At 34.9% G+C, this 16282-nt stretch overlaps 1 protein-coding gene across 2 annotated transcripts in view; it reads left to right on the plus strand.

Moving 5' to 3' along the window:
- The window catches only part of AUH (AU RNA binding methylglutaconyl-CoA hydratase), a 114731-nt gene extending 98595 nt beyond the window's left edge, over nt 1-16136 (plus strand). For both annotated transcript variants that reach the window (XM_005530064.3, XM_088054523.1), the window contains 4 exons: nt 10364-10551; nt 11845-11895; nt 13661-13708; nt 14643-16136. In XM_005530064.3, the coding sequence (XP_005530121.2) occupies nt 10364-10551; nt 11845-11895; nt 13661-13708; nt 14643-14720 (365 nt within the window). In that variant the 3' untranslated portion in view covers nt 14721-16136. The remainder of the gene's footprint in view (nt 1-10363; nt 10552-11844; nt 11896-13660; nt 13709-14642) is intronic.
- Nucleotides 16137-16282: the final 146 nt, after the last annotated feature.

Genomic DNA, 16282 nt, shown 5'->3' on the forward strand with positions numbered 1-16282 from the left:
AAGAAATCCATGTCTTTGCATGTAGGGAGCTGTAAGAGTATGAGTTGTTACTAAGGGGAAGAAAACGGGGAGGAAAAAAGGTTTTGTTAGTGCATACTAGTTTTAGCACTTTTTTGTGTCAATAAATACATTAAAATAGTAACCCTCCCAACTACTCATTTATGAATATTACAAGTGGATATTTTCTCTGTTTAGGAAGCATTACTACTAAGGAGTTTTGAGTAATAGAAGATAGAAAATATTAAGTTAAACATTTGTTTTTACCACATTGTAAAGTACTTAAGGGTTTTGAGGAACAGAAGATCAAAAGTGATGATCTTTTGTTTATACTAAAAAGAATAAACAAAACCACCTGATTAAGCTTAAAAGATAATCAAACTTATTTTTTTCAGAGGTACAGTAACTGAATTTAGAATATGCATACAAAATACAGTTATGGATCATTTATCCTGTAACAAATAAAATACAATTGTTCAAAAATATTTGAATTACGTTGCATGGTTACCATCATGGCATTATAGAACACTGAAGGGTACTTGGAAAACACAACTAAGCCATCTCCTGGTCTCTCAGCTAAGATAATGTAAAGATATAATGAAACATCTGGTATCTCTGATACTGAAGCACAGCATTCTAGTTTTCTTTGCTCCCATGTTCAGCTGCCACAAGGTTGATGACTGTGAAGTAAGTTGCATCAATGTGTCAGGCCAATGTAAGACAGAACACTAGATTTGGTCTACTTCTGGTCAAATTTGAAGGAATTAAAAATATGTCTGTTATATCAGTATGAATAATGTAGCTCTGTTTCAACTGAGTAGTTTACTTATTTGGAGACCTGTCATTACTGAACAAGAGTACAGAATCTAATTATTTCCATTTCATATTCATTTATGACTGTATTGTATGAGAAAGAAAAACAGTTTCCAAACTCCTAATGAATTCAATGTCTGGCATTTTATTTCAGCATCCAGAAAATTCAACAAATGAAATGGCAATTGTGTAGTCTGCCTCAGAAGAACAGCTGCACAAGTTAGTTCAGCACAAAACAGCTGAACAAAATGTTTATGGAGTACTGTTTCCTTAATTATTTCACAGAACCTTTCTGGCTCTGGAGATTTGTTTGAGCCAACTATTGCAAATCTCTGAATTCTAGAAATAGTAGATTCCTGTCCTTCCTGCTTTACCTCAATTTTTCATCATGCAAACAAAAGCTGTTGATCCATTGTAACTTTAAGCTTACATCTCTGTATTAACGTTCTTTATATTTTAATAAGAAATTGAGATCTGGGAAGGCAGTGTTAATCAGATGACTCTTGAGTAATTCTAAGTGATTCTTGCTCTAGCAGTTTTGTGAAACTGCAAAGAAAACTGGAACAGAGTGCAATGTACTTGACATAGCCATGAGTGTTTTGAGAATTCAGTCTCTCAGCTTACCCTGATGCATAGTTTGACATTATTTTGCATCTGGGCATCAAGAAATATGAATAACTATATTGAAACTTGATTTGTCCAAACTAAAAGGATGAAGAAAGTTAGTTTAATTTTGACCTTTTAGTTAAATCTGCTAATACGAAAAATATATGACAGAAGGAGTTTCTTAGTTAATTATGAATAGAGTGAAATTCTCCTCATATCTTGGGCCCTATGTGGTCTTCATAGCTTCTTGGCTTCCTTAATTATGCAGAATGATGAAACATATTTATTGGCCAGAGACAATTTGGATTGTCCTAGGAATTTTTTCTAGCCATTTCTAGAAAACAACCAAGCTAAAGGTAGCCCTTATTTGCCCAGTTTCTAGGAAACAGAGTGATGATCTTGCACAAAAAGGAGACATTTAGAAGTTTTGCACAGGGTCACTGGAAACTTTGCTTCCCATTACAGTCATCTGTTCTAACTCCCTGCAATTTCAGTCTTACTCCCTACCCTCAGTTTCCTAGTGTTTTGTCTTTATAAGTGTTTTTCTCCCCATACCCTGCCTTCCTTTCTCTATACCTTCAGCATCAGCTATATGTAGTTTATATTATATACATTTCTTAATTTTTGAGGGGGAAATAGTTGTTTGTTTCCTATTCAGCATGTTCGCAAGAAAACACCACTGCTTTCATACTTAGAGACCTGCGCCAGAGTATTGTGAGGCATCATGACTGTATTTAGTCAAATAAGGAGGGTGAGATTTTCTGTGGGATTCAAACCTAGCAGCCTGAGCTCACAGCTACACCTAGCCCTCTGTTCTGTTATGAACCAGTAAGTAAAGGATGTACTTATTACTAAGGCTGGGGAATTATCCATGCAAAACAATTAAAATTGCTTCTATTCAAGGATAATCCACACATATGATGTGAGTACCATGTAAGATCACTGTCTCATTTTGGTCTCGTTTTTATTGAGATTTTGGTCTCGTTTTTATTGAGTTTTTTTTATTATGTTTTATTTTTGTCTGTTCAAACAACCAGGGTTTTTTTCACACAAGTTCTCACTGGTATGAATTAGTACATGGCTTGAGTACAAGTAACAGGCTAGAATGGAGGGATAAATTTGCTTAATAAGTCTTTTTCAGATGTACATAGGACTATCAAAAATTCTGAGGGTGCAGTTCAATGCTTGCACTTAATTATCAACCAAAAACAAGTTGTAAATGATGATGTTTTGCTTCAGATTTTTTTTTCTTCAGCAGAAATAATTATGCTTTAGAATCTTAAAAACACCTAAAGAAATAGAGACGTATGACAAGGAAATAGATGAGAGAGACTGAGAGAGCAAAGTAGACTGTCTCAAATCATATTTATGTTTTGTAACATAAAAAGGCATAAGGGCCACTGCAACCTTATCTTCCTTTTGGTATTCCACCAGATAGCTCCACAGAACATCTAATGCTCTCTGTGAGACCTTCAATTACATGTGCATGGTAAGATACAGCCCTGTTTGACTAGGATTAAAAATGGAGGTGTGATAAATGCTTTCAGTTTCTGAGCTGTTTCAGTGGTCTACTTCCAAGAAGAATAAATGTTACAACTGAATCTGGATAGGGAAGAAGGCTGGCAGTAACTAGGGTGAAACACATCTCAGGCTTAAAATGAAACAGAAGTAGTAAGTCTGTTAAAAGATACCGTTTTATCTGAGAAAGAAAGAGAAGAGAGACTGAGGCCAAGAAGCTGGTGTGGGTTCATGCTTGCTCATCAAATTTCTGGCCTTGCAGGCTAATGGACTCTTACGAAGCTTGTAATTTAACATTTTTTTCTTAAAGATTCCATGATTCTCTTCAGATTTCAAGATATTTTTTTTTTAAATTTTATTTAAAGATTTTTTTTTTTCAGTTTCGTGTTCAAATGCCATTTGTTCTCTGAAGGACTTAGGCAGTAAAAGAGCTTTTGATGTCTCCAGGCTCCAGTAAAATATTCCTAACCTGCTTAGGATTTGGGAGAGCTCTAGCTCTGAATCTTTAGTCAAGCAGATGGATTGCTGCCAGAGAATAGTCAAAGGATCTGCCCTAAGAATCCAGGAACTAAGACCAGCAGCCAGACTGTAGCCACAAAGTAGAAGCATGAAGTGTTCAGCAGTGGGCTCTGCTCACTTCAGAATAGTCCTGCCTGAAGAGCAGGATGAAACCAGCTAGTCAGAAATGAGTGATGTTCCCTATCTTGCTGAACCTTTGTGTTTGTTATACAAACTATTCTTAATGACTTACGTTAATTAAAATATATTTGTAATTTTTTAAATAAGTGCAGTGCAGGGCTCCACAGATGCAGGTCAGCTATTCTAGCTCTTGCTGTTGATATGGATTCATTTCTTTGTTACCTCATGCCTATATAGCCCCTAATGTCTTTCTTCCTGGAATTTGGATGTAGGATGTAAGGAAAACAAAATTAGTGTCAAATTTCTTTGGTCCTTTAAACTGTAAAGGCCCATGAAATCCAACTTATGTGTGCTTGATTAGGTGACTGAAGAATATAATAAGCACTAGGTCCTCCATTTATGGGAAAAGACTTGATATTGCATGCAGCCTTGATGCATTGCATGCTAAAAACAGTGACTTCGGTCCTGTATTGCTATGTCACAGCAACAGGCAAGAGGAACATAAAAGGTGTTTTCTTAATGTACTTAATTTCTGTAGTGTTGTAACTGTCTGACAGTTACAACTGGGAAGAAGTTCCAGAAGACTAGGAATAATCGCTTATTTAGTCTCTTTGTTGATTTCCTCTCACATTTTGATTTCTGGGTTTTTTTTTTTAAGAATTAAGAAATGTCAAGAAGGTGATGGAAGAGCTGTAGTTAAGGAAAAATATTTGAGTAGTCCAAGACAATAAAGTGTTAAAATACCAGTTTGTACTTATTTAGGTAGGTCCAGTGTTGCACAGAAACTGGCTTTAAACTGAAATGTTGATACTAATGTAGCTCAAGTTCCAATTCATGGAAGAGTTTCCTTTTTGCATTGAATATTGCTATATTAATGTATGCCATTATTGAAGGATTTGGCCAGTGTTTTTGTAGAATCTGTGTTTTCAAAGCCACCCCCAAATTTTTGTAGACATTGTACTATAGCCTAAGTACTAGGTTAGCTGCAGTGTAGCTGTAGTGTATGCTTCCTCTGCTGGGAGGACATTTTACTTAAGATGAAAAATGTGCTTCATACGTACAAGTTCATTTTGCCTATATTTATCAGCAGAGAGGGTGCTCTGCCATCTTCAGATTTGGTAGCTGAACCAAGTGAGATTGTGTCCTCCTGCTGTCTCATTGACTTTGCTGTTTTCCCTGAGCTTCCATTTTATTACCCACCAATTCTTCTTTCTTTGCTGCTGCTTAAGTCACAGAATTTCAGGGATGAATAATTTCAGACATAAATTCTTAAAAACCCATTACTATGGAAGAGTTGAAAGCAGATTAATTTGATAGTAGTCAGAACAGGAGAAAGAATAGGGTTAAAGAATAGGAATTGGTTTGAGGGCTTTAGCAGATTTCTTTGCTGTGTGGAAGAATAAAATGGTGTATTTCTGTAAGAAGAACACTGAAGTGAGAAAACATGAAATTCACTTGCTTCTAAGCAGTGAAGACTTCAGATTTATTGGTCTGTTTTTTGCTTTGCTTGTTGTTTATTAATTTCAATTCCATCCACTAAAAACTATAGCAACTGACCCAATTTCTGACTGTGATCTCATTAAAAATATAAGTAAAAATAGGATACTAACATGGTAATTAATTTTGCTCTCTCATTTGCCCTAGGTAATGACAAAAGTTTTTCTCTTGCCTGTTTTTTTCTTGTCTTGATTTTCACATTAAGTGAAATTCAGCTGTCATAGTCTGTTGAAAAGTGTAAGAATATGGATTAGTAAAATTATTTGTTTAAAATACAAGTTAAATAAAAGTTCTTACCTAATATTACGCATAAATCCCACATGATTTATGAAGTATGATCTTACAGTGCAGCACTGGTCAAAACCTCCTACCTGTAACAGCTGAGTAATGACTTCATAAATGTGTGGGTGTAATTTTGAAACTGGAAAATGCCGTCTTGTGAGCCATTAATATCTATGTGCAGCAAGAAGACTTATGTTTTAATGTGTATCTACTTCTGAATTTCGTTTAAGGTGACTTATTGCATCCTCAAACAAAATACCAAGCTCTTATATGGAGTAAGTGGAGGGCATGTGGTCTTAGTGAGTATCTCTGTGTGCTCATGCTTGTGGCATTTGTGTACACTTAATAAAAGTTAATAAGTAGATCAACAGTCTTTGGCATTTCTGGTTTGTTTTTTTCCTCAAATAATTTCAGTTTAAAACCAAATAAGATATATTGTCGGTGTGTGCATTAGCAATACTGGGAGTCGCAAGTCCTGGAAGTCCATGGGGGGTAATGCAGATCTGTGCTTCTCAAACAGTATTTTGTCTGACAGTAGAGTTTGTACCATGTTTGTGAGTGAAATGTGGAGTGAGCTCCTTACACCAGGTGCAGAATCCCTTTTGAAGTGGAGTCCATTTTGTAAACTTTGGGTTCCAGATGCATTTCTTTGGTTCCATCCATTTCACGTATGCAGCCATCTGCTAGGAAACCGTCTTCTGTTTTCTCAATCTACAACACAATTACTTATTTTGAAAATAAATTAGTTTTTCTAAATTACGTGCCCATTTCATCTTTCAGTACAAAAGCTGTAATTATTTAACTGCTAGTGAATTCTTAAAGTATATTTACACTTCCTCTCATACATCTTAAGCATTCGTACATCTTCAAGCCAAGTACTGCATTCTTCTGATTCAAGCTGTCATCTTCAAGCCACCCACGCATGGTGGTTTGGTGTAGGCATTTTTCAGATAAGTTTTTAAATAAACCAATCCACAGATGCAGATGAATAGAACGGATTGTGAAAGTTAAGGACTGATTTGCAAATTAAGTGGGCTGTTTCGGAGATGGGGTTTGCCACTGCCAGGCTGGCAGAGATACAGCAAGTTTTCCTGCCTCTTGGACCTCAGTTAGGGAGATTGTGTCTGGTGTGCCTGTGGGACATTCTTTGGCTTGACTGACAAGCCAGACTTATATGAGTCCTTTGGGCAACCTACTATGAAATGCTGCTCAAAAAACCCTCTTTTTTCAGTCATTACAGACCCTGGAGCAACCTCTGGGTCAGCCTCAGGCCATTGTCTCCATTTTTCCTCACATCTCCAGTCTTTTTCCAAATGGCCTATGTGGCTATATATATAAGAGTGGCCTTACCTATAGCCTGCTTTTTGTCATCTCAGTGCTTTTTTTTCTCTTACAGAAATAGTGTTTTGTTTCTTTTCTTCTTCATCATGTTTACACCCTGTCATCTTTTTGCATGATTTTGGGTGTCTTTCCCAGTCTAAGCTGGTTTTGGTGTTTAGGTGGTTCTCTGATTTGTGCTGGGGAAGGGTTCTTCATGGGGAACAGTTCTCTTCTGAGACAAAATTAGGAATGCCTGAGCCCAGAAAGGGAAGGGGAGGGGAAGGGAGGGGAGGGGTGGATTTTACTTTACTTAATCAACAGGTTTATTACTGAATTAAATTTTGGATTTTTTTTTGTCAGAACACGATTTATTCCAATATGTTTTGACAGTGCCGTCAGCTATGAGAAACTAGTGACTCTAGATATTCTCTGCCAGAATGATGAATCTATTTCCAGTAAGCTAGTTGCTTCATCTTGTTGGATATACTCTTGGGCATTTATCACGTAATTCCCTTAATTCAAATCAGTTGTGTACATATTTTGTAACTGATGAATTACTCACAGTAAATAAATATTCATACAAAATCAACTATTTGTTAAATTAAAAAAAATACTGTTTAACAGTTTTTGTACCAGAAATTAGCAGTCTTTTGTTTACTGTGTCTTTTCACAGTAAACAAACTTTAAATATGAATTAGTGTATTTTAAAACGCTATTTACAATTATTACAACATTTCCTCTATACCATTTCAGGTAAGAACACATTTACATTGCAAGTGTATGTTAAATACTTTTATCAGCACAGTGACTAATACCAGATCACTGGTCCTTGAAATAACATGTCATTAAATTTTGAAGATGAAACAACTATTCTCCCATCAAATTCTACACTACATTTAGATGAAATGTCTTTGAAGACTGGGTGTTACTTCCTTTAGCTCTGATTATAGTTGGCAGACCTTATGTGTTCTTTGTGTATTACCAAAACAGAACATCTCTGTGGCGTACTCAGTCTTTTCTTCATTAATGGATGCAACTTTGGTGTGTTGGATGTATTTCAGTGTGTTGTTTGCATTTGATTAATTTGGTCTTACAGCTTTTGTGTGTGCAAGTTTCTTACCCCTACTACTGAATATATATGATTGATGAAGTGAACTGTTGGCTTCTGTTCTGTAAATATTAATCAAAGAGTATGCTCCTCTGCTTAATGGCTTTTCAGTGTAGGAGGCAGCCAAACAACTATAGTCTGCTTTTTTTTTTTTCTTTAATCATTATTGTGTAAGACACTGGCAAGAACATTTTTTTTTTAATCTATAAACACTATTTCATGCTTCAACATATCCATTGTTTGGTCAAAGTTATGAAATATTGTTGCTCAATGAAACTTTGTTTTCAGCATTTCCTGGTAAAGCAGTAATAGAAGAGATAAAACAGTAAAGGAAGGGGTAGATAATTAAGTAAAGAAAAATACTAGGAATATGTGCAAGAAGGAAGCAGAAGATGCAGAGTCAGTAAATTCAGCCTCATATGGTTTCAAGTCTTATGATTTGGACAAATAGTTTTCTTTAATCAAAAGCCAAACTGGATGCTTTTTTAGATTCCATGGCTGTGGTGAAAGGAAGAACTTGTGACTAAAATATTCTTAAGGAGAATAAGGTAGACATTTGCTATGTTCCAATCTGTGTTTAAAATGTGTATAAGAATAGATGTTGATTAGTATGACAGCTTATTTGGGTGAGAAATTAAAAGACGTTCAATATTTAAATAAATAACCCAGTAAATGTTTGGTGGGGGTGGTGGTGGTGGTGCAGCTCAGTATCAGAAGCAATGAGTTTCTTGAAAACACAGCTCACATTTTTCTGGCATGTAGTTCTGGTATAAATTTGATAGATACAGCTTTAGTCATTCTCCATGAATGTCACCAGTGAGGCAAGCCAAGGCTTATGCTTCAGGTTTTGTAGTGTTTTTTGGGATCTGGTGTGGGATAACTTTAGTGACTGTGCATCCCTTGTCCCTTTCTTAAAAATATCTCTAAATTGTGCTGGTAGCAAAATTTTACCCCTATCAGTATCACAGACTTAGCTTAAGAATTTAGCAGAATTAGCAGAATTTATTGAATTGCTGTTACCCTTGACCATTAGGATAGATTTGCTGTAATCCTCTCAAGCACTGCAGGATCATAGACACTATTACATTCTGTGTATTTACTAACACTTTTGTTCTACAAATTTTATTTTAATTGTTATGATAATTTTTTTTCATTCCTCCAGTTCTCGTCTGCAAAATGTATCTCAGTTTTTATTATAGGCCGTCAGCAAGACATAAGGCAGAAATCCTCCAAACTGTTTACAATTTTGTATTATATAAGGTGTTCAAAGGCAGATCTGTTTTTATAGAAAGGAACACAGTAGTACTGAGGCTTGTGGTTCAGAAAAAATAGTAGTTGAAAGCTGATACATTAAATCACAAAAACTTCTAGTTTATTTCCAGTCAGTTTATTTATCTCATAATGTATTGAAAGTACTTTCAGGAAACATCAATAAGAGGACTGAATGGCTTGAATAAAATACTTGTGGCGTAGTCCACATTACGTAGTAGAAATTAATATGTTTTGTTAGTTGAACACATATTTACACAGTGTTTTATCACCTTGCTTTGAGCTACTTCTATAAATACTCTTCTTGCATATATACTTATATTTACATTTGAATATATTAGCATGCTCTTGCAGAAATAACTATTTGGAAAGAAATTTTTGCTTACAGACTGTTTGTATAAATTGAGTATTTGTTTCAGATCCATGTCAAAATGGTAGACCTTATGATTTTAAAAATCCTTTCTTCTGGATAAAGGCCATTTCCACTGTTTTAATTCATAAATATGTGCTTCAGTGATTTGAATCTACATCTTCCATTTTGATAATGATTATTTCCACATTCTCATTGTTTGTTAGTTCTCAAAAGTTAATTGTTAGTCCAGCTAAGGAATCTTCATGTCTGGTTAATGTAGTTACTGCTTGTTGACCTTCTGGAAATGCTGATAAGTCAAAGAACTTTTTAATGTGCTAAGAACAGCTAACTGTTATAAAGTTAGATGCTTTTCTCTGCTGATCTGCACCTGTCATTGTTCTTCCCTAGTTTTTGTAATGACACGTTGAGGCTGCAACACTAATACGGAAGTAAGATGAGGCAAAACCATGGCTTCTTAAAGAACTTGTCTAGTAGTGGTTTTAGTTTAGTTTACATATAAATATTGTCCCTAAGGTGCAAATTTTAGGACAGACTTGTTAAGGTACATTTTCTTTTTAAGTGTAGTTCTTTGGAAGTGGTGATTTATATCTTAAAAATATGTAGTGTTAAAAAGAAACAGAGGATTTGGATATATTAATTACTGTAGTTTTTGATAGGCTTTTGGCTGATACAAATAAGGTAATATGTCTGTAATAGAACAGAATCTCTATTAATAGTACCTTTCTTTACGTGTCTTTCTAAGAAACAGGGCAATTGTTTCAATTTAAATGTAGTGTGGAAAACTGAAGAAGGTACTTAATAATGCCTTTGTACTACTTGAATTTCTGTATGTTTATGTAATTGTTTATGGAACTTAAAATTAAAATAATTAAAATGAACAAGGCACATTTGTAGATACATGGGAAAATAATAGTTGCATTTTCTCTTTTTACAAACTCTAGGGGGGACACAAAGATTACCTCGCACAATTGGAGTGTCATTGGCAAAAGAACTAATCTTCTCTGCACGCATTGTAGATGGTGAGGAAGCAAAATCAATAGGATTGATTAGCCATGTGGTAGAACAGAATGAAGCAGGGGATGCTGCATACAGAAGAGCATTAGCTCTGGCAAGAGAATTCTTACCTCAGGTATAACAAATCATTTTGATTTTTTAGTTTTTACCAATAGTAAGACTGAAAAAGACACAGTTTTATTAAAGAGAACTGTCACAAAATTATATACCAAAAATCTGTGCTAGTTATGTGGCAAGACAGCCACATAATAATACTCAGAAGTTTTCTCTCTTGTATTGAATGGTGTTATTTGGTAATTATTTCATACTGAGACAAACCTCCATCAATCCTCATTTTGCCAGGATCTGGTCTGTGTTTTCATTATGTGTTCTGGCTTTCAGCTTTTAAACAACAACAAAAAAATGTTATACAGGTTTTATTTTTTAGTATAGCCATTATTTTAGTAGATTACTTTGTTGCTGTTGAACTCCTCAGAAGGGAAGCAAAAGGTCCTAGATAGAAAATTCCTAGGAGGCAGAAAAAGAAAATAATTAGTGAATCACTTTATTGGATCACAAGGGTAGCAGTTAAAATTTTTCATTGGAAATGTAAAATGTTATAGCTTAGGTATGGCATTTAATGGTGGTTATTTGTGTCTTGAACACCTTCATAGAAAGACAAAAATTAAAAGTACAGTAAAAAATTTAACATACAGTGGTTCTGGAAAGTTGATTGATGGTTACAACTTCTTATTAGAACTGCCTCATAAGCATGTGGCTTTTCCCAAGTCAGCAGGCCTGAACATCCAGAAGCTGATGCTGATGGATAGGCACAGAACTGAGATGATTTCCAAAGATGTCTTGCAGTTCTGCAGCACATTGGAGGCGAGTGTGGGAAACCCTCTGCTCACTGGGGAACTCAGTCGCTCATGGGAAAGTGTCATCACTTGATCAGAGCAGTTTTTGCAATAGCATACTATAGGTTTGAAGCTTGAGTCAATTAATTTTATTTCATGATTACATATTTTCACATGTCTACATTGTGTGATAGTAGGGACATAGGACTGACCGTGCAAAGACGTATAATGATGTATCTTAAAGTGGCCATTCCAAGCCTTGTTTTGAAGGAAATTGATAAAGCTTGACAAATGTCGACACACTCAGCACTTTTGAAACATAAACCAAACGTAATAATTAGGTTATTTTGAAAATAGTGTGCTTTTACTTTTTCTCAATATTGAAACTATCAGTTTAGAAGCAAATGTTTACTGTAATGATAAAATCTAGGCTATATGACTTATATACTGTAAATTTAGTGAATGTCCAAAGTCTAAATTGTCCTAATATAAGAATATTGATATGCAGACTTTTCAGTTACAAATCTTGCAGGTTTTGATGATGTGTAAATAAGCTTTTTCTTCCATTTTAGGGACCAGTAGCAATGAGAGTTGCAAAACTGGCTATCAATCAGGGAATGGAGGTAAGGATCTGTACTTTCGGTGAGAGTAGGACGGAAGTCAGGTTGACAACAGTTGTACTGTGCTGACATTCTTTTCCTAGTACTGTTTTTGCTTTAGCATTGTGTAGTCTTTCGAAGTCTATTTGGTCAAAACTTTCTAAAGAAAGAAATGTAATTTTTTTTATATCTCCAACTCCTGAGATGCTGATTTCTGTAACAAGGCTTAGTAACCTCAAGAGTAGTGTACTCTGCTAATTATTAATAACAGAAAGTAAACATAAACTACTATGAGCAAATTGTGTTTCAAATCCCAGGTGGGAAAAATTATCAAAATCATACTCTGTCAAGTCTATCAAACTCTCAGTGTTTAGTAACTAATAAAGGCTGAAGGGCATATTATTTATTTTTAATTGTTTAATGGCAGTGTTAAAATTGTACCTGGAGCCTCATTTCATGTTTGATTCTGATTGCCACTCCATTGCCATGCTATTGACCTAGCTCTAAAGCTCATTTAAAATCCCTCCTGGATATGTGTTTTACTTGAGGTATACATATCCTAATGCTGAGTTCAGCAGGTCTGTTCATAAAGTTAGGCTATGCACCAGGACACCTTGTAGCTGAATCTGGTACAAGGGAAAGAGGACCATACCATGTGCAGCATCTGAATCCAAGAGGATGAATTTGTCCTTTTTTCTTAAAAGTCACAAAAGCAACCAGCAAGTTCAGCAAAGCGTAACACCAGCAAGTGGTGGCCTGAAAACCAAACTCAGATGCCACTGCACAGAGAGTATTTTAGGTTTCCACAGCAAATAATGGTGGAATTTAAGATTTATTTCAATACCTAAGGCTCAAAATGTTACAAACTAAGTTATCTCACTACCAGATACAGTGGATTGAAAGGTCAAAATAATGGTGTTTATAGAATTAGGATGATAAGGTTAGATGTACTCTGAATGATGACCTCTAGTACAGCGCTGAGGCCCAAGACAAGATCTACTGTATCAAAGCCAGTCAAGGCAAATGGTCATCCAAGCTGTTGTTATAAAACTACCATGGCACAGATGTCATGGCATCCTTTGATAGCTCATCCTGTAACTTAGCTCCCCTTGAAACATGCTTGTGGTGCATAGCCATAGTCCTTCCAGTGGTCAAGCAGAGAGCTAGTGAATTCTGCAGCATCTGGTGCTTAAGACAGATGGAGAAATAGTGATGCCAAAATTCAGCCTTTTCAGCTGTTCAGGGCAGTTCACAAAGAAACTAAATGTATTAAAAATAGATGATGATGATGATGATGATGGTGATGATGATGATGATGATGATGCAGGATAGACATGGGCCTCTTTATTTTTCTGTCTTAAATACTTTTGAACTTGAATCTGTGTTTATTTTGTGGCACACTATCCTGTTCTTATATGACATTAGGAAGATATTTTGTTTCAGAAAAAAATTAAGTAATCATGCAGTGCATCTTTTCCCCTGTAGGAAATGAAATTATTATAAATGTGCAGGTAGCTAATGGTTTGTACCTAACCACATGACTTGTAATAAAAAGCAGACTTTTTTACCGTATTACATGCTAGTTGTATTTCCAAATCAGGAGTCTGTTACTAATCACTCTTACCACATATCAGTGTAGCATTTCTATGTTAAAGTAGTATAGAAGATCTTTGCAGAAGTATTTTAGTATGTGTCATACAACAACATAATATTTATGTCAGCTGTGAGGAAATAATATATAATTAATTTTAAAAAATTATTTTAAAAACCGTTGTATTCTTTTCCACAGGTTGACTTAGTAACAGGTTTAGCCATTGAAGAAGCTTGTTATGCTCAGGTATGTAAATATGATTACATGAAAAAAACACAGAAAACAAGCTTTGTTGATGCCTGTTATGAAACATGCAGAAATCCAACAAAAAAATTGCTCTGTGATTTCTTCTGCAAACTTTTTGGCATTTTATTTGAATTTCCATCTATATTTTGTATATATTTTGTCTGATTTTGTAAGGAATTTAAGGGGAGAAGGTGCAGTTCAGGACAATAACACAGCCATACTAGTACTGTTAGGGTGAAGATAGTGAAGGAGTACCAGCCATACATCTAGCCAGTCATACACTACCATGCCAGTCCAAAGACTGCCTTGCTTTTGCTTTGTTTTGGTTTAACATGAAATAATACAAAGGACACTTCACTAATATGATGTCAATAATGGCATATGTGCTAGCCAATCAAAATTTGAGACAAACCTCTTTGCCAGTGAAAAATGGGAATGATATGTTTGAGATTATATATTCTTGGACTTCAAGTCAAGTTTTCATGATGGAAATAAAAGCATGAGCACTATATGCTTATTTAAGATGTGGTAATCAGATTAATAACCTTCTTCCCCCTCCCTAAAACCCAAAATGAACCAAACAAAAAAAAACCCAAGAAACCCAAGCCTCTCTTTCTCCTCGACCCATCCCCCCACCACACCCCCACAAAAAAGAAAAGAAAATGAACAAACGTCAAACCCTAGAGAATTTTTTTAACTGATCTGTTTGGAGAAAAGGTACTCCTTTCCCTCCCAAATTGTTTATCAACCTTTTGTCATGCCCTTGAAGTGTCTGATATATTCCTGTATCTGACTAGATAGTTTTAATTTTTCTGCTGTATTATAATTTTTCTGATGCATCTTGGATGCATTGAAGAACTGGGATTTGTATGAAAACATGTTTCTTGGTATTGTTTTTGGTGTCAATAATGAATTGTTATTCTGCTCATTGCAGACTATCCCAACAAAAGATAGAATTGAAGGCCTTCTTGCATTTAAGGAGAAGAGACCTCCTCGCTACAAGGGAGAATAAAAGAATCTGATGCCTTTAAAATACAGGGGGATAAAAGTACTTCTATGAGGACCATTAAGGTGCACTTTGCATCTGCACCGGGAATATCACAGTCACCAAAGTAACAGCAAATCATACAGATGTTACAACATTTTGAATGTGTCCATACTTATACAAAGCCAAGACAGAAATGTGTGTCAGGTCATGCTCATTACAGTTTCTGATGGTTGATCTGTGTATTGGCAAAGTCACAGGTTCATGCAGCATTTTAAAAATTTCACATGTATGAAACATACCATTCCACAATTGAAAAAGCTCTGTAATTCTTTACATAGACAAAATATATCTGTGATGTTAAGCATAAATCTGCTATATCATTTTATTAAAACAAAAGCAACTACTGAACACCAAAAAGAAGAAACTGTACCAAATATGCATTTAAATTATTCTGCATATCAGTAAAAATTATATTTGAGTATTCTATCAGAATATCTATATTATTAATAAAGCTGGGGGAAGTGAAAAGGATTATAATTCAGAAAATGTTAAGCTTTATTTATCTTACTTACTAAGCAACATGAAATTCACTTTAGCACTTAATGGTCTCGTTTTGATAAAGTTGTTGCCGTTATATTAATTTAATTGTATTAAATGATGACATTTTCGAGGCCAGCCTTTAATTATACATTCTTGTATGTTAAACCTGTCTTTGTCCTTCTTTTTTCCAACATATCATCTGATCAGCACTGTAATGGAATTTTATTTCACTCGTCGCAGTTATTTTAAATTTTTGATGATTGTATTAAAGATGGCTGTGCGGGGATATGACCAATGTGCTGTAATAGAACCTAGAATTATCTTAATCTCCAGAATATTCCTTTTGCAAGTTTTATGAATGTATATTTATATACAACAGGGATGATGTTAAAAGGTTCTTTATTTTGTGGTGGCCTCAGAGTTCTTTTCATACATTGCAAGAGAAATGCAGTAGGTTTTAAGGTAAGAAAACTTGTGATTCATACTGTGTATTTGCAGTGGACACAGCATATACAGAAAATGTCTGGAAATAACCTTGTAGAAAGTATTTTTGTTAATTTGACTGGAAAATAAACATGGCTTAGCAGTCCAAGGCTGTCTTTTTATATGCAAACAAAATTATTCATGCTGGGTTATCATTGGCTCATGAAACTTGTGCATGCTCTGCTGTTTCTGCAACATTAGCTATGGTCACTGTCCATATCTATGATGATAAAGAATCTCATCAACATGAAATGACAAGAACTCATTTAAATTCATATTTAGACTTATCATTACATGTAAATTGATTATAACCAGTAGAGCTCACATTTTGTTGACTGGTAAACTTGCTGAGTCGATCATTTCTTGCACAATAATTTGCAAATAAAGTACTGGTACTTGTTTTGATAGTTATATAAAGCCTAGAGGGTCATTTTCTCATGTTTTTGAAATTCTAACATGTCATTTTCATTTTTACTGACTACAAAATAATTATGTTAATAGGAAAAAAATATTAAGCATATGCAGACGGGTTTCGGTTGCATAACTTTGATATACAGTCTGGC

The sequence above is a fragment of the Pseudopodoces humilis genome, chromosome 4 (assembly GCF_049639895.1).
Source record: "Pseudopodoces humilis isolate 2021_Gansu_Grassland_sample_001 chromosome 4, ASM4963989v1, whole genome shotgun sequence".
Lineage (NCBI taxonomy): Eukaryota > Metazoa > Chordata > Aves > Passeriformes > Paridae > Pseudopodoces > Pseudopodoces humilis.